This window comes from Rissa tridactyla, chromosome 13, assembly GCF_028500815.1.
Source record: "Rissa tridactyla isolate bRisTri1 chromosome 13, bRisTri1.patW.cur.20221130, whole genome shotgun sequence".
Taxonomy (NCBI): Eukaryota; Metazoa; Chordata; class Aves; order Charadriiformes; family Laridae; genus Rissa; species Rissa tridactyla.
The window spans coordinates 3,159,352-3,178,031 of NC_071478.1; the positions used below are offsets into that span (position 1 = coordinate 3,159,352).

At 58.0% G+C, this 18,680-nt stretch overlaps 1 protein-coding gene across 1 annotated transcript in view; it reads right to left on the minus strand.

Annotated features, from left to right (window-relative positions):
• Positions 1-18,680, minus strand: part of MYO18B (myosin XVIIIB) — an 80,854-nt gene that overhangs the window by 41,727 nt on the left and 20,447 nt on the right. Inside the window, exons 15-28 of the mRNA XM_054219740.1 lie at positions 15,790-15,982; positions 14,338-14,418; positions 13,781-13,928; positions 13,489-13,648; positions 12,137-12,320; positions 11,230-11,422; positions 10,546-10,655; positions 7,097-7,162; positions 5,055-5,183; positions 4,616-4,759; positions 3,310-3,399; positions 1,647-1,766; positions 1,414-1,522; positions 533-657 (exon numbers count right to left, since the gene is read on the minus strand). Coding sequence (XP_054075715.1) covers positions 533-657; positions 1,414-1,522; positions 1,647-1,766; positions 3,310-3,399; positions 4,616-4,759; positions 5,055-5,183; positions 7,097-7,162; positions 10,546-10,655; positions 11,230-11,422; positions 12,137-12,320; positions 13,489-13,648; positions 13,781-13,928; positions 14,338-14,418; positions 15,790-15,982 — 1,852 coding nt within the window. The remainder of the gene's footprint in view (positions 1-532; positions 658-1,413; positions 1,523-1,646; positions 1,767-3,309; positions 3,400-4,615; positions 4,760-5,054; positions 5,184-7,096; positions 7,163-10,545; positions 10,656-11,229; positions 11,423-12,136; positions 12,321-13,488; positions 13,649-13,780; positions 13,929-14,337; positions 14,419-15,789; positions 15,983-18,680) is intronic.

Consider the following 18,680-nt stretch of genomic DNA (forward strand, 5'->3'; position numbering starts at 1 on the left):
TGGGCTGCTTTTCTTATTACTTTCTAATGTACCATGAATAATATTCATTTCTTTATTTTATCCTTATGGGAAGTAACCTGACTCCCTAACTGGCTTTTTCCCTCCTCATGGCAAAGCTCAGGAACTGCCGGCTCTTTACATTAGCAGCCCTTTGTGGGACAGATGGTGCAAGCACAACCCCGTCCAGTACCCAAAAGCCAGATCAACACCAAGACCCACCACTGGGCCCCTCTCCACCCCGCAGCTTCCCACCCCCTTCTCACGCTCACGCTTGACCAATGTTCAACTTTGCCATGCAAAAGTGGCTTTTTAAGCCTGTAGGAAGTTTTGGGGTATTTATTCTTAAACCAGCAAAAACCAGTTGGTTTCTCCTGGTCAATGGGAGCATCAGCAGCAAGCGGCTGCATTTCCGAGTCTCAGTCCTTTGCCTGTCCTGGGAGCGAGGAGAGGACAACTGGCTCCAGTGGCATCCCCACTCCTCAGCATGACCCTGAGGAGTCCCTGTCCCCTCCCTTGGGCCAGCAGTGCTCACCTTCTGCTCGAGCCCCGTCCTGGCACCCAGCTCGGACTCCAGCCGCTCCTCCAGCTGCACCAGCCGCTTCCGCAGGAAGGCGATCTCCGTCTGCGCGCAGTCGAAGCGCACTTGCCACTCGTCCTCTGCGAACGGAGAGACCCGGGGGCACTGGGTGGGTGCTCAGGCCTGACCAGCCCGAGTGGCCGAGCTGGGGTCAGATGGGCAGGTGCACAACGGCACCGCAGCTCCCATATGGCGTGAATGCCAGCTCCGAGCTCGGAGGGCGCAGATCTGCTTTGTGCACCCAGGGTGCCCCAGCTCGCACAGCACATGTGCCTTAGGCAAAGCGTGCATGCTCATCCCATCCCAGACCACCCCGTCCCACCCCATCCCATCCCAAACTACCTCAGCCCATCCCATCCCATCCCATCCCACCTCATCCCATCCTATTCCACCTCATCCCATCCTATCCCAAACCACCTCATCCCATCCCATCCCTCCCCATCCCATCCCATCCCACTTGTGTCCAAGCAGCCCCCTCATCACGCCAAAACATGCTTCAAACACACTCGGAGCTGCCGGGAGCGCCAGGCAGTGCCACCAAGTGCCACCAAGTGCCAGCAGCGCCCTTAGGCAGAATCCCTGCCTGCATCCCCAGCCTCCTGCGAGAGCCAGAGCCGTGTGCGACCGAGCCGTCGCTGCCAGCTCCCGCCGGGTGAGCAATGCAGAATGGCGGGGTGCCAAAAACACCCTGGGGTGGCCAGGGGCTGGGGGAGCAGCACTGCTTAAGGGGGGCAAAGCTTGCCCATTGCAAGAGGCTTTGCTGGGACAGTCATGCTGGTCCCACAGGTCAGGCTGGATGCCCAGAACATGCATCGCCCCCGAAGGGACGCCCCTACCTCCTCCAGAGCCGCTGATCTTCATCTCACGCAACTGAACCAGCTGCTGTGCCTCTTCCAGCTGCTTTTCTACCGACTCCAGTTTCTTCTGCACTTGGTCGTGTTTGCTCTGGGGAAACCCGGGGACAGAAAGCAGCAGCTCTACCTGGCTCCATGGCACTCGGGTCCAGCACAGTTGTGCCGAGAGCATGGCATTGCCACCGGCACGGCCCGACAGCTCAGGGCTCTCCTACCTGCAGCTCCTGCAGCTCGCGGGCACCCCGCAGCCTCTCTGCCCGCTCCCCGTCCAGGACCTGGCAGGCGACGTCGCCCTTGTACCGCTCATCCGACAGCTCCGTCGTCAGGTCAATGATCTGGCAGGGGGGCAACAGGGAGTCAGGCTGGGCATCACCGCGCATGGCAGCTTGGGACCCAGCCATCCCGCATTGACCTGAGTGTCCTGACTGCTCTCCTTTGGCACCTGCCTGTGCTTAGGGGATGCGGTAAGCGCACGCCGCCACCGACCGGTGTCACCAGTGGGAACCCAGGCTCCCACTGGCAGTGCCCAGCAAAGAGCAACCGCTGCAGGGTCCCCTGGCTGCACCCCTCGCACGGCTGCCTGTGCGCCGCAGGCAGGGCTCATCAGGCTTCTGCACCCTTCTACATGATTAGCATTAAGTTTCATTTGAAACGACAGGCAGGTGAATGAAGGGGGGAACTATTAATCCAGAGAATTAATTCCACTTTGCACAAAGCAGAGGCTGAGCGAGGGGCTGCAGAGGCGGCAGGGCCAGCAGGAACCCGCAGGCTTCCAGTGCTGCTTTTCCTCTGCCTGACAGCATTTTAAAGCACTTCCCATCTTGTGGGTGCCCTCCACAAGGTCTTCCGGAGGTCCAACAAGTTTGACTCCATAGGTTTTCTTTCCCTGGAGAGTTGGCATTTTTCCTGGGTCTGTCCTGAGGCTTTAGCCTCGCTCAGCTGTCCCAGCCTCGCGGGTGCGATTTCATTTTCAACACGGAGCTTCAGCTAAATCATCTTTAACTGCTTCCCATGGAGAAGGGGGTCACCGGCCCTCGGGGCTGTTGGTACCGTTAACCAGAGGTGCAGCGTTTCACCTAGACCACAGCTCCGCAGCCTGGTGAGCCACGAAAACCCAGGGTAATTATAGCAAACTTGGGAGCTCCTTCTCCTCCCGGTGCTTAACAAAACCCAGCCGCAATCGCTGCATCCGAGGGGGGACCCCATACGGGACCGACGTCCAACCAGGGATGCGCGTGGTCCCCAACACGCCTCCAAGTCCCTGCCAACACGGGGCTGAGTTGCTGCCCCGGCAGCTGCTACTCCCCGGGCACTGCGGGGACGTGCTTGGAGCCAGGGGACAGGCAGGACGCTTCCGTGCGCTCTCTCCCCAGTATTAGCATTCGTCCCATTAAACTAAGTCACTTCTGGTGTCTGCAGAGGTCGGCGAGCCTGCTGCCCTGAGAGCGTAATGAGAACATGATACATCTGTCTGTAATTTCCCATTCTAATTACACCCTTTTGTCAGCGGAAAGGATGACATTCGCTTTTCAGCCTCGTACGCTGCGCCAGTGGCAGCACGAGGTGACATCTGTCCTTGCCGGAGGGGACATGAGGCTTTCCCTGGGGACACCCCCCGCCAGGAACAGCCCATTCCCAGGGTGTCTGGGCTGGGTGCAGACCCCGGGGGGTCCCATTGCTCTGGCCGGCGGGATCCCACCCAGCGGGGAACCTGCAGCGATGCTGGCCCTGGGTGCTGCAGCCCCTCTGGGTCCCGCAGAGAGACCCACCTCTGGTTCTGGTCACCTACTCCCGCTCTAATGTACTCGGTGGTCATGTTTATCCCGATATGGCTTAATTTCCAACTCCGCCAAGCGGGGCTTTTCTGGGGGGCTCTACCTTGCTCTCCAGCTTCTCTGCGGTCTGCCTGAGCTCGCTGCACGCCTGCTCGGATTTTTCCAGCTTCCTTCTCAGCGCCGCCAGCTCCTCCTAGGGAAGATTGCACAACAACACACACGGAGAGCTCCAGCATCCTCAGTTTATTTATGAAAATCTCATTTTCTGTTAAAAATAAGCGGGAGAGACATAGCTGCCTTATTAATAAAATTTACTGGGCAACTTTGAAGGCTGCTCACCGCAAATTGCCGGGACTACCACTCCTGACATGAATTTCATCGGAGGGAATGTCAGCTTTGGTGTACGTACAGAGCACATTTTATGAGAAAGAAGCAAAGCTCAAAAGCCCGGGATGAACAGCCAAACGTCTGAATTTTGCTCATGGAGCGTTCCCGGGGCCCTGGCAGGCTATCACAGAGCGGTGGCAAAGGCACGTTGTTTTCTGTGATTCTCTTTCAGGCAGCCTGACTGGAACCGCAGAAAGCGCTGCTCGGTGCAGCCTTGTCCTGCTTTGATGTCCAACGCTGAACAGAAGCAGAACGTGCCGAGTTGTGATAAAAACAGAGGTTAACGGGTGATGGGGCCTGATGGATCCCAGGCGGGTTTGGAGAGAGAAACAGAGGCTTGGGCAGCTTTTATTTCATCTGAACCAGCCTGAAAACATCTTGTTAAAACCTCACTAAGGCAAGAGGAGGAGCAGGAACACCAAGGAAGATGGGCTAAGAATTTAGTGCAGACCTCCGACGGTGCAGAGGGGCAAAAGGTGCCTTTCCCGGGTCAGCGAATGCCCATTAACGTCTCCCATCACCAGCGGCAGCTCAGGTGGAAGGTGGTATGGTACAGCTCTGCTGACAGCACAGAGCAGAGTCCCCTGTGTCAAGGATGTGTTTGGCTGCTCGTCACCCATTGTCCCACAGACTGATGTGGGGCATCCATCCCCAAGGGGCTCAGCTCAGCCTACCCAGCCCCAGCAAGCTCATGGGGGGCATGGGGAGAGCAGTGGGGCTGCCACGGCCTGGGGATGGGGCTTCGGCTTCGGCTGTGGGGACGTGGTGCATTTGCTACCGTCCTTCTAAGGAAGGAGAGTTATTTCTCCCTCCACAGCTCTGCAAAACACATCACTTGGGGGAAAAAAATGCAGTGCTAAGAAGAGACGATGACTTCTGGATGGTCAGCAAAACATCTCTGCCCTGGCAGAAGTGACTTCCAATTTGACCGACCCACCAGGCAGAGCCCCTAAAGCATCCTGTCCTGTCCCGTCCCGTCCCGTCCCTTCCCATCCCATCCCGACCCATCGCTTGGCACATACTTCTTTTGCATGGAGCTGCTCCTCTGCGAGGTTAACGCTGAGCAAGGGCCGCACGCGGCTCAGCAGCTGCCACCAGGGCCAGTGCCTGACCGCCTGGAAGACCACCAGGTTCTTCTGGATGCAGTGGATGGCAAGGCGCTGGATCTGTGGGGAGACACAGCCGGCAGTGCCCCGAGCCCAGCCACGACCGAGCCCCTCGGGAAGGACCAGGCTGGGGCACCAGGATGGAGAGGGATGAGCTGGTGGAGGAGCTCTGCACCACAGGGGTCAGCAGCATGGCACCTTATGGCTGCCCACGGGGCAGGGCAGAGTGGGTACCCTCCAAAGGAGCAACCTGTTCTGCTCAAAGAGGTAATTTGGATGCTCTGGGCTGTATCACAGCAGCATCAAGCCTGTGCTTTGGTGGGCACAGGGTATCCACGACACGCAGGATGGATACCTTCAACCTCTTGAACTTCTGACGGCTGAGGAAGCCCTTGCAAGCAGCCTGGAGCAGGATCATCTTCTGGGCTACCAGCTTGTCACGCTGCTTCTCCAGTCTCGAGATGACCCCCGGCTTCAGGAAAACCTGACAGCAAACAATGGTGGTTACACCCCCCCAGGATGGTGTCTGAAACCTGCCCGCAGCCAACGGGACGTATTTCTGGCTAAGACCTGGCAGCTTCTCCCGAGACCTGCAGGAGACTGAAGGTCCTTGGACCGGCTGGGAGCAGCGAGTGCAACCACTGCACCAGCCCAAAACACTGGACTCCAGCCCCGCCTGGCCAAACCCTCAACATGTCTGTCTGCCCTGTGCCACCACGGGGCCTGAGATGGCCCTGGGACACTCATGGGACAGCAAGAGGGAGCTGTGTCCCAGCTCCATCTCATCCCCAACCCTGGCACCGCGATGGCTGCACATCCCGGAGAGCTCCTTCCACCCGCCCCTCCGTCTCCTGCTCCTGGGCATCCCTGAAACTGGGCGTACGGGGCTGCCCAGGTCCCACTGACTCCCTGGGGACTGGGCTGCTGAGTGCCCTTTGGGGTCTGGCACTCTGCGCTGGCATTTGCTCTCCGGCCCTGCCTCTTCTCGCTCCTCTTTTTTGACCTTGGCATCAACCATCACAAGAAGCTGCAAGTCCTTGAACCTCTTCCCTTAGGGCGCTGCCCATTTCCCACCCGCTGCCTGGATGGCAGCGCTGCCTCTGCTGGAAACAGCATTTTTGACAGCGTACACACGGATAACAGCAAAGATGCTAGTTTACAATAGGAAAAACAGAATTAACCACATCATTTTCTTTCACTGAACTTATCAGAAACACCTCATAAATGATACAGATCTGCTGATGCCATCAAATTTAGCCCGGTATCGATCTCTCGGAGTGCAAGACATCTCCCAGCCATCGCCGGGTGAAGCTCTCGGGATATGGGACCCATCAATTCTGAATATTGCACGCCATTTGCATAATACAGCTTTAATAAAAACTGAATTACACTTGTGAAGCCGGTGGCGTACTTAAAGAGCTGCGTTTTAAAGATGCCAAATTGAATCAAAGAACAATTCCAAGGAAACTCACTTTCTTGAGATAATGCTATGATTGCTCCACCACCTATTTGATTGTCTCATTAATGTCTGTATTAACTTCACAAGCCAGCGAGTTTTAGAAGCTAGTACAAAATCAATGCTCAAAGCGATGGCAAAACTAACTCCTCTATAACAAGATGTGACTGGAGCTGCTATCGCGCTATTGATTAAGTACAAGGGTTTCATAGAAGAGATAATTGCAAACTGCACTGTGCAGGATAAAAGAAAGTTATTTTGCTCCACAGAACCGTTTCATGAATTCTTTCTTTATAGACTCGGAGAGCTGAAGGCAAGCACACACGCAAAATTAATTTTTCTTTGAGATTATCGCATTTAAGTTCAAATGTTGTTGTTACAACAACTCTTGCACCTGCAGCTCCCAGCTCAGCGGTGTTAACTCCAGCCCACCGAAACCATGAGCCGCCCACACCCCATTTACTCCCATGAGACATCAAAGGTAATTAGGAATTTAAATGCCATTAGGGGCTGGATTTCGATAATTAGGTACACAGTTTAGGGCCAGGCACAGGGCTGCACAAGACCATCCCATCCCATCCCATCCCATCCCTACTGAGGCCAGGCACAGGGCTGCACGAGACCATCCCATCCCATCCCATCCCATCCCATCCCATCCCTACTGAGGCCAGGCAGAGGGCTGCACAAGACCATCCCATCCCATCCCATCCCATCCCATCCCATCCCATCCCGACTGGCTAATGCTTTCAAATGTGAATTAGGAGCCTTCTGCTTCGGTTTTCAGAGAGGCTTGGTTTCCCAGCCCACCTGGGCGCCACAAGGAGTGGCAGAAGAGAGTTTTTCTCTCCAGTTTGGGAAGTTTTGGGAAGTGCCCGGCACGGGGCTGGCTGTGCCCGTACGCACCAAGAGCAACAGGGAAGCAGAAACCGGAGCCGCCGTACCTGGCTGCGTCCTACGGCCACGCTCTTCTTCTCCAGATCCAGCGCCTGGAAGAGCTCCTCTATAGCCTGTGGAGAAGGAGCACATCGCGGGATTGCTCAGAAAATATTCACACCCTGGTATGAACCTGCTGAAATGGGGTGCAGAGACCCCCACTCCTTATGGGCATTGGGTCCTTATGGGATGCACCAGTAAGGGTGCATCCAGCTCTGCTCACCCTTCCTCCTCCCCATGCAAAAGCCCACCCGCCCGGCCCGCGAGCGGCCTCCGGAAGGGCTGCTCCAGCCCCAAGTCCTGGAGCTAGAAGGGCTTTCTGCCCCGGAGGCTTTCGGCAGGATGGGGAGCGGAGATCTGCAGCTGCACGCGAGATTTTCCCCCTTTTTGCTGCCATCCCTGGTGTGGAAGGACCCCGATCCACAGGTGGCCGCGGAAGGAGGCTGCTCCGGGGGAAGCGAGAGCCCAAGCCGGCACCATCCAACCGGGGTCCAACTGCGCTGCTCAGCCACGAGCCCCCACACCCCCCTCCTGCCCAGCTTGTCACCAGCTCGTCCCCTGGAGCTGAGAGCAGAGGATAAAGCACCGAGCTCCCCCCCGAGCCCCCCCTTGAGCCCGCCGGCTCAGGGCCGAGCCCCCGCGGGGAGGCAAGCAGGAGTTTAGTCACCAGAGGTAGGAGAATTCCTGAACTCAATTACTCTGAGCTTTGGACTGACACGCAAACGTAACAGCCAGAAATACCGTACATTTTCCCAAGGTAGCAATCACTATCTGGACGAATGGATGATTTGAAAACCCCAGAGCTACAGAAACTGTGACAAAAACCCTCCACTAATACTTCACTCCATACAACAACCTCTGGCAGCCTCGCGCATCTCCTCCACAAAGGACAAACCCATGTCAGAAATATTTTGGCACGGCCCCAGGAGCACCTTGCTGCAGCAGAACCGCACCCCGAGCCCTCGCCAGCAGCTGTGCATGCACCGGGGCGAAGTGGGGACGGAGCACACCAGTGCACGGGGGGGACAGACCACCACGGTGCCCAAAAATTTGTGCTGGAGGTGAGGAAGCACCAGCGCCGTGGCCATGCCCCACTCCCACGGCACTGCTGGGACTGGGGCCAGGCACAGGGCTGCGTGGGACCATCCCATCCCATCTCATCCCATCCCATCCCTACTGGCACCCAGCGCAGGACTGCATGGGACCATCCTATCCCATCCCATCCCATCCCATCCCTACTGAGGCCAGACACAGGGTTGCACGGGACCATCCCATCCCATTCCAATGTGACAGGGGCCAGGCACAGGGCTGCACGGGATCATCCCATCCCATCCCATCTCATCCCATCCTGACAGGGGCCAGGCACAGGGCTGCACGGGACCATCCCATCCCATCCCATCCCATCCTGACAGAGGCCAGGCACAGGGCTGCCTGGGACCATCCCATCCCGTCCCATCCCATCCCATCGCATCCTAACTGGGGTCAGACACAAGGCTGCATGGGACCACCCCATTCCCATCCCAACCCATCCCATCCCTACTGAGGCCAGGCACAGGGCTGTGTGGAACCATCCCACCCCATCCCATCCCGACTGGGGCCAGGCACAGGGCTGCATGGGACCATCCCATCCCGTCCCTTCCTATCCCATCCCATTCTCAAAAGCCAGGTCTGACATGAGCATGGGGTCGGTTACCGCAGCACCATCACCCTCACTACAGACAAGCATCTCTTGTGCTCCAGCGGCCGAGCTACCGCAGCTCCCCGGGAAGCAGCCTCCAGCTAACAAAACCACGTGGCAACAAGCTCCGGGGAAGACGGGATTTTTCAAATCCCCTGCTTACACGCTGCTGACGAGGCACCCTCTGCCTCCTTACAGCTTTTAATAACAATATTGACCTTTTCCTACTGTCAAACTTGTCTTATTAAATCCCGAGGTCTTAACTGAATTTGCACACGCTGGCTGGCAGTTTGCACAACAGAGCACGTGCCCATGTTTAACTCATCCCCTCGCGGCTCTTCCCGGCTCTCGGTGCTTCTCGGCTCGCTCATAAGCCTCTTCGGGGGGCAGGGGTGGTCCTCCCCACTTTTTGCTACAAATTTATTATGAAACAAATAAAACTGGCAAATCTCCGCCTTCAATCCTGAGCTCTTTTTGACTTTCAGGCTTCATGGGACGGGGCGAGGAGCCACCCTGGGCTGAAGGAGCCACCCTGAAGGCAGACGATGCCCGGTCCCTGGGGAACCTCCACGTGCTCCCCGCTCTGCTGGGTCCCTGGGAATGCTGCCTGGCTTGTCCTCAGCCAGTTGGTTTTTGGGGGAGCTGGGGTGAAGGATAGGATGCTGCCATGCCAGACCAAAGCAACGCATGGATCCTGCCCTCCGCATGCCCCTCCGGTCCCCCAGGTTGTTCCCTGTCCTGCAAAACGAGACCTGCCAGGCACACACACCGGAGGACCGAGGCACAGCCCTCAGCAACCAGGATTTTCAAAGCCATTTCCTCTTGAGTATTAAAAAGAAGCAATAACAGGCTTCATTTCCAGGCTGATTTCTCCAAGTCCTCTCCACGGTGCAATAACGTTGGCAAACGCAGCCCACGCCAGGCATGTTTACTGCCTTTGCAAAAACCGTCCTCGGGGGGAGAACCTACGGGATGAAGAGCTGAGCTCGGCTGCTCTGCCAGGTTGCTGGAGGACCCACGTCCATCCGTGCTCAGGCACGCGCGGGGAAGGGTGAAGAGCGGCAGGATGCAAAGCCACCCCCTGCAACCCTGCGCTGCGGGACGCGGGACCCAGCCCCAGCGCCAGATGGCTGCTGATCACGGCCAGGGAGCTCCGACCACCCGGAGCCCAGACATACGGACTGACCCCGCAGGCTCCCAAACCCAATCGCCGTTTCCCAGCAGCGCTGCGAACGCTGGTGAGCTGCCCTCAGCCTTCCCGAACGTGGATTTTTTTTCTCCTTCATCCCTAGTTCCTGTGGACGGCCTCACGTTTAAGAAACCCCCAGACCCGCAGTGACAACCCGGCTACTAAAGCTCCTCAACAGCTGTCCAGATGTGCGCTCCCACCCATGGCAGAGCAAAGGAGCATCACACACAGCTGTCGGGAGATACCGGAGCTCGGCAGCCCAAAGACCTGCGGGTAACGACCCTACAGCAGTCAAAGGAATAATATTGGCAGACACCGAACGCCTGGGTGAGGCAGGGACTCGGAGGCAGCTCCTGTCCCAGGGCCGGGAGATGCTGGTATGACCCAGCTCGCTGGGAAAGGGGAATGCCAGGCTCACACACAGAGTACAGGCAATGCCGGCCTGGGGCTGCCTGCAGGGAACTCCGGGAATTGCTTCTCACCACAAAGAAAGCCCCCACCGCGTTGGGAAGGGCTGGGAGAACTCCGACACCGGTAGAGTCCCAAGTGGGGCTCTCAGCCCGTGCTCCCCACACCATCCCGGCACACACCTTGCTCTCATCTGGCACCTCGTAGGCAGAGGTGAACTTCTTCATGACATCCGGAGCGAGGATCTGGAAGCGTCGTCGGAACTGGGTCAGGAGGAGGCGATCCGCGTACCCTGGGGACAGACAGACACCGCTGGGGGTCACGCCAGCCCAGGGGCACCTGGATTGCACTGAAGCGCTGGGGAGGGAGCCACGGTGGGTGTTGCTGCAAAGGGTGGCAGGTCCTGTACACAGCAAAAGGTGTCGCGGGTGGCGGGGATGGGAGGAGCTGCCCTCAGCGGAGAGAAAACCCTGCAGTGAGGGCAGGGCGGAGGGAGCGGAGAAGTAGCAGAGATGCGCTCGAGGTGGCCAGATGCCATCCCTGTGCCTCGTGTTCGTGCAAGAGATCCCCCCGGGCCTCCTGCACGGGTCCCTCTCCCCCTGGCACGGACTGTGACTGCGGTCGGTGCAGGTACAGCCTGATGCACGGATGCTCCAAGGGGAGCATCCCACCAGAGCTGCAGCCACCCGCGCTCAGGCTGTGGGCAGGAGAGGGACTGGGAACCCCTGCAAAGAGCAGCGATAAAAACTCAGGGGCTTTCTGAAGTGGGGCTGACAAGAAGGAGATGATGAGCAAAGCGTGGAAGGGCTGAGCACCGGCAGGTGGGACCGGCATGGCACGCGGCAGCGACGGAGGGCCGGGCGTACCGATGCGGTGGAGGCGCAGGGCGTCCAGGAGCTGGGTCCCCTCCAGCTGGGCTCGCAGGGTTGGCACGTCCAGCCGCAGGGCTGCGTCGGGCGGCGCGGGGGGACGAGGGACCGGCCCCTCTGTCCCCATTCCCGGCAGGAGGCAGTGGACAAAGTGCAGCTGGGACCGTCGGAGCAGGTTCGTGAGCGCGTCCTGCCAGGCAAGCAGAGGTCAGCAGTGGGAAACGCTACCCATTCACCCTCCACCAGGTGTCTGGGCAGGTAAAGGAATCATCCCCAGGGCCCTCAAAGTGCATGTTAGGAACAACAGCTTCGGCCAGAGAGGGGAGCCTGAAGAGAAGGTCTTAGGTGCTGAGCAGGACCCTTCCTCCTAATGTCCCACGTTTTCGGTTGATGGGCTACAAAAAGTTACCTGGGTTGAGGGCTGGTGGGCAGCATTTACCAGGGACAGCCAGGACCACAAAGTGGGCTGGCTGGGGAGTCTGTGGAGGCTGAGCCTCGTCTCCTCGAGAGAGTTTAGGTGCCTTATTATGGCTGAGATCAGCAGGAGCTTGGCATGTGCCCAGCACAGAGGGCTAGTCCACTCGTCTGAGTGCTTAAGAGGATTAAGCGGCGGCCCAGCAAGGTGTGTGTGTAATCTGCTTTATGATTTGTTTGCCTGGGATGCTTCCCCTGAGTGACAGCGGTGCTGGGGGAGGCTTGTGGCCACCTGCAGCCAAAGCAGCATCCTGGGCCAAGAGCCCTGCAGGACACAGAGCCGCGCTGGTGACCCCAGTGGAAGGTACCTGCCGGGGGGTTGGGGCTCCCCGCTAAGGAGGAGTGTGTCTAAAGCAGGGTCTCAGTGTGGGGTCAGGACACCACAAACACCCCGACCCGCAGCCAGGAGGGTCCCGGCGCCCGCACTCACCGCCTGCAGTTTGAGCTGAGCGCACACCGACCTCTTCTTCACGGCTGCGAAGCTGCTGGCGAAGGTCTTCCTGACGCAGGCGTTGCGGTGCAGGACGGCTTGGGAGCGTCCCTCCAGCCCCGCCACGGCGCGGCAGGCCAGCAGTGCCCGCGAGCGCGGCGCCACCAGCTCCTTCACGGCATCTCTGTCGGGGAGAGCAGCAAAACGGGGCGGTGGGGCCACAGGGGTGCCGGGGAACCTCTGCTTCCCAGCCCCTTACAGGGATGGAATGCCCTGCACCTCAAACTCGGCATTGGTGCTGCCATGGGGTACCCAGCCGTGGAGCAGAGCAGGACACCCCCAACCCCTTCTGTTGCTCTCGTTTGGGCACCAAACCATTCACCGCTACTAAAACTTTCCTGCATCAAAGCCCGATACAAAACGAGCGGGGCGTGATGAAGCAGAAGGTGAAAATCATCCCGTGTGCGGAGGAGACATCTGCGGCAGCTCGGTTACATTTCATTTCCAATTTAGTTTACAAGGTTCCTCCAAGTGGTGGGGAAAACCTGCGCGGTCGCTGCACGGGGAGCTGCCCTCGGCCGGTGACGTCTTGTGACCCCGACCCGCACCGGATGCCCAACCCCGCGGCACTGTAGAGCCGAGGACTTTGCGGGGTCCCCCTGTACCCCTCACCCCGCCACTGCAGGAGGGGACCCCCACAGAAACATCAATGGCAGCGATCTGCTGACTCGCAGCACTCAGCCAGCTTTGATGGAAAGCTGTTCACTGCGGCATAATTCACCAGCTCGGTCTGTAGCGTCTACTGCCATCACAACACGTACATCTGGCTGTCAGTCAGCCCGCGGGCTTGAAAGCTGTAAGTCAAATCACTTGACATCTGCTCCCCCCACCTTAACAAAACTCTCAAGATTCCCACAAAGCTGGGCTGAAAGCTGGGGTTTTTTCTTCTGGTTTCCGTACAGTTTTTCCCCCGGGTGGAGCTGGACTCCGACAATGCAACGCCGGTGTTGGCAGCACCTCGGGCTGCCCCGCAGATGGGATCTGCTCAAGACCCCATCCCCTCTGAGGCCACCCGAGGCCAGATCAGCTCCGTCCCCTGGGCTGTGCATTGGGCAGGAGGTGAGGGGACAGGCAGGGACCCCTCGCAGACAGTGCCAAGGCCATTGCCCACTGCCAGGCTGTGGGTCCTCTCCTCCCCATCGGGACGCCTCACAACCCTCCACCTTCCCCACCACAAACCACCTCTGGGAGCTGGGGCAGGTTTGCAATTTCCAGCCCCGACTCATGATGGGAATCACACCAAACCTCTCTTACGGGCACAGGGATGACCATGGCACCCGCCTCGGACTTACACCTTGGACCGCTGCAGCACCTGGATGGCGTTTTCTGCCGAGAGGTTGAGTTTGGCCTTGCTGACCCAGCCCGTGAGGTCGTAGCGCACGGGGTCCGTGCCCAGCTGGTGGGAGATCTCGAAGTGCAGCGCCTGCTCGCACCTGCGCATGCAGCCATCCCCTGCGACGGCACCCCAGGATCGCCCCAAGATGAAAAGGACGGTGAGATATTCAAGTTGCTGCATGCTTTCTTAAGTTTCCAAAGCTAAATGGCAATGCCAAAGGATGGGCAGCCGAGCTGACCCGCACTTACCCTCCTGTTCGGGTCCCTTTGTGGCGAAGTAGGAGCACAGGCGGTCGAAGGCAGCGCCGTCCCCGGAGCCTGGGATCAGCACCTCCTCGTCCAGGATCCACAGCAGCCCCCGGCGATCGGCCCCCGGGCTGCCGGGCAGCACCTGCGGCTGCCGAAGGGAGATGGCGCTTGGTGCCAGGGAAGGAGCAGGAGGGCAGCCACAGCCATGTCACCCTGCTCCCCACCTTACTCCCACCCGGCTCCCCACCACCTCTGCTCAACCGTGTCCCCTGCTCCAGGCCAGCCAGACCAGGATCAGGAAACCACCCTGGCCTGATCCAGCTCTGGACATCACCCATGAGACCTCCACAGTATCCTGGAGGAACAAGTCATCCCAGCTCTGCAGCCAAGCCGGGAGGGGTGCCCGGCGCGCAGGGCTTCACCAGGAAAGGTGCTTGCATTTTAAAAAGCCAAAAAAGTCTTGGTTGATGCTGTACGCTCCCTTGCAACAGCCTGGACTGCTCAAGGATGCTTCAAGCACGGAACCAACTCCCACCACGGCCATGGGGACAGGTTACCTGTGAGGAGCTCAGGTCGATGATGGACAGCGTGGCCAGTGGCGAGCGCTCTGGAAGATCAAAAGACACCTCAACATTTTCCTGGAAAACATTATTTAAAAGCTTGCTTCAGTCATGGTCTGGCATCTGAAAGCCAAGACGAGATATGTTTGCACGGAGCAGGAGGAGGGTGGTGCGGGCCAAGCTCCCGCCCAGCTTTGCAGGGATGCAACCACCGGAGACGTCTCTGCCATGACGCGGAGGCACGGCCACATCTGTCCCCGCGGGCAGGGCTGTCGGGACCACCGCACCCAACAGGCTCCTGCAGTGCTTTGTGGATGTCAGCCAAGCTGCATAAATCAAGGATATAACAATAACTGAAGACTTAATGAGAAAGCGCCAAGAAAACAACCCATTATTTAATTTGCAGCTTGCAGGCATCGTTGCCCTTTCTCAACCGAGGGCTTCAGGCTGCAAGCCCGGGGCTGCAGGGCTCACCCACCACCCGCCGCTGCAGCACCCACCCCTGACGCCCCCCACGCCAAGCCCTGGAGGGCAGGGACCCCCCCGGGAAGGGCAGGGCAAGCACGGCTTGCTCTTGCTCATGTGTGAACCAGGGATGTTCAGCAAGAACTGTAGCTTTAACGTCTCTCCATGGTAACACGCTGAGATTTTGCTCAGGGATTCAGGTTTGCAGCCCGAGCGCGCAGGTGGAGCATAAAGCAGCAGCCGAACCCCAGGGGCACGTGCCACCATCAGCCCCACGCGTGACCCAGCTCTGGGAGTCACCGGGTCGCAGTCGCAGTCCCACGGCTCACAGGAAAATGTCTTGCACCGGAGCAGCCGTCCTCAGCCAGCAGCAAAGCCAAGGCAAGGCGAGCCTGCTGAGCACGCTGCCGTCTCAAGCTCGGTCAGTAACTACACATCCATCACTAGTAAAGAGCACACGGATACTCACTTGGCGCAAGTGATGTGTGAATATTAAGCCATGGGAATTCAACTATTTTCCCAAGGCTAGAGGTAATAAAGAAACTTCTGTGAGACTGATAAGTTCATCTCTGCTTGTAGATTTATCAGCAGCTTATTTCTGCAATAATTTATCATTTTCCTTTCTATTCTCCATTATTCATCACCTGAGGAAAAACTCAGCTGCACCAACAGAAGGGCATGAAGCCTCCTGAGCTGGAACAAGCCTGCCCAAAGAGGTGCCCAGACAGCCTGGCATCTCTGGCACCTCAGAAATACCCAAGACGATCCATCAGTGGGGCAGTGGGGGCACAAGAGACCCACCTCAAGGCTACCGCTCTGTACAGACCCCTCATTTCTGCAACACCCCTCCCATCGAAGCTGCTGAAGTGTGTTATTCGGTCACACCATGGCAGGGCACAGGGATCCGATGGGTCAAATGCAGCCCCGTCCCCGGGTGCTGGGAAGCTGGTCCCTGGGATGCTGCTCCCAGCCCTCACGTCTCACCTCTCTGTACCTCTCCATTTCCGAAACAAAGGTTTTCTCGTAGAAAAGGGCCTGCAGCCGCTCGTGCACGTAGTTGTGGCAGAGCTCTTCAAAAGTCGCCGCTCGCTCACCCCGCTGGTGCCGCGGGTTGTGAAAGCCAGGAGTGTCCACCACCGCGATGGAGGCCATGGAAAGGTGCTGGGAGGAGAAAGACCTGGGGAAAGAGTCCCACACACCATGAGGTTTTACCCATGACATGCCTCAGCTCTGCCTTCCGAGGTGACACTGCTCCTGCCCCCAACATACACATCCCAAGGTGGGCACCATCCCACCAGTGACCAGCCCAGCGCTTCCCACCTCCCCCTCTCCCAGTGTCTCCAGTCAGGGAGCACTTGCAAGAGTGCAAGCTTGTTTGCTTCTCTCTTATGCTTCACCTGCCTCTTAGAATCATAGAATTGCCTAGGTTGGAAGGGACCTTTCAGATCATCTAGTCCAACCATCAACCTAACTCTGACAAAAACCATCACCAACCATATCTCGAAGTGCTATGTCTACCCGTCTTTTAATCTTCTTTGATCTACTCAAGCCAGCGCCTCCGTCCAGCCTGGATGGAGACACATGGCATGGGCTGCTCCCAACCTGGTGGCCTAACGAACACTTAACGGTGGGGTGGGATGAGGTGCCGCCCTTCCCACGCTTGGCTTCATCCTGCCACTCTAGTTATTTAAGTAAAGTACTACATCTTCATCCAAATGTGTTAAGTTTGATGGACCAGTTGATTTGAAAAGCTGCTAAGCTGGCACGTGACGCCAACACTGAGGGCAACGCAAGTGTCCAAAGCCCCAGCTGCTGCACCATGCCATGACGCCTGCGGTGTTACTACAGGGGAAGCTGCCGATGTTCAGCTCCTGATGAAATCTCTGACTGGAACCGCAGCCCGTAACACACGTGATCTGAGAAGCAGACATCAAGGGGGTCCTCGGGAGAAACAGAGATGTTGTTTACTTCTTCAAATGTTGCTTGCACCCATTCCCGGTATTTCAGATAAGGACAGCAGGGGAGTCCGACCCTGAGAAATCTCCGAGATTTTTTTTAATGTGTATTTCTGAAACAGCCATCGCGTTGTGCTGCTTTGCCGGCTACAGCGATGCCCCTTCCCCGGCTGCCCCATTGGCAGGGCCGCCCATCGGAGATGCCTTTCTCCGCCGCAGCAAGGCACCGAGGATGCCAGCACCTCCATGAAAGCACAAGGCTGAACAAAGAAACGAAAGCGTATTTCCGAATGGCTTGCAGGATTTCACACCAGCACCCCCCTGCAGCCAGAGCTGAAAAGATTCGCGTTCGCCATCAACTCGCTGAGGAAAACGGCATTTTCACAGCTGCGCTTCAACATGCCTCTTCTCCTGGATCATTGCTGCAATGGCTTCAGAGGCTTTGGTGGGCTGGTGTGGACGCTACCTTTAAAGGGAAGAGGGGACCCGGGACACATCCCGAGCTAATGCTGTTATTTAGGAGAATCAGCAACATTTTGCTCTTCCGTCAGCCCTTTGAGTACCATCAGCAGTTTCCCCTCGGAGTGCGGTTGCCAGGAATTACAATAAAAATATTCTGCAGGGTAAATAACCGCAGGTTAAAATAAACCTGCAGCAACAACACAGAGTATTTTGGGCACCAGCTTCTGGGTGGATGCTGACTTCAACAAACTGAGTTGCGCATCGGAACTGAGAAAATGGAAAGGTTTGTGGGCCTGATCCTTAACTTATTCCATTTATCCGAGTAGATCATTTTGGATTTACACCACCTGAAGAAAAAGACACATCAGGCCGCAGAGGATGTGCTTCCCTTCCCATCCTGGCTCTCCCGATGGAAATGAGCAGAGGGAGGATGAGGAAGAGGAAGGTGCCGCCTGCGTGGCCGCACCAGCACCGGGCAGCAGGACGAGCCGCAGCCTCCAGGGCACCTCAGCGGCTCCTCTGGTGCCGGACCGCTCTTGACACCTCGATCCTCTCCCGTGATCAAGCTTTTACCATGAAGCGACTCCTCCCACGGGTGTTCAGGGCTCGCTGTGGGATTCCCCGACTGATTTACTGCTCTGCCCGTACCGCTAACCTTGATTTCAGACTGCAAAGTCACATCTATTATTAACGGCAGCCGGGCTGCTCCTCTCGGCGCTGCGATGCCCCGCTCGCCGCTGCTCGGGGTTGGCCAGCAGCAGCACGTCCCCCGGCCGCAGCAGAAGCGGTGCCAGTGCCACCGGTGCCAGGTCGCTGTGCCAGGCTGCCCGTGCCGGCAGGGAACCGCTGGAGAGAGTCCAGCAGAGGCTACGAAGATGCTCAGGGACTGGAGCACCTCTCTGCTGAGGGAAGGCTGAGAGCCCTGGGGCTGTTCAGCTGGAGAAGAGCAGACTGAGAGGGGACATCATCAATGCTCAGCAATATCTAAAGGGCGGGCGGAAAGAGGATGGGGCCAGACCCTTCTCAGTGGTGCCCAGTGGCAGGACAAGGGGTAACGGGCACAAACTTGACCGTGGGAAGTTCCACCTAAACATGAGGAGGAACTTCTTTACCCTGAGGGTGGCAGAGCCCTGGCACAGGCTGCCCAGAGAGGTGGGGGAGTCCCCATCTCTGGAGACATCCCAAACCTGCCTGGACGCGTTCCTGTGCCACCTGCTCTGGGTGACCCTGCTCTGGCAGGGGGTTGGACAGGATGATCTCCAGAGGTCCCTTCCAACCCCTACGATCCCGTGATTCTGTGACACGTGCTGCCCCGTCCACCACCCGGAGGCACAGACACTGCAGCTTCATGGGGTCCCTTCATCCTCAGTGCCGGCTACATGGGACCAACAGCCTGAGGAAGGTCCCAACTGCCAGCGTGCTCTCCCAGACAGAGATTTCCATATAACCTCCTTTTTT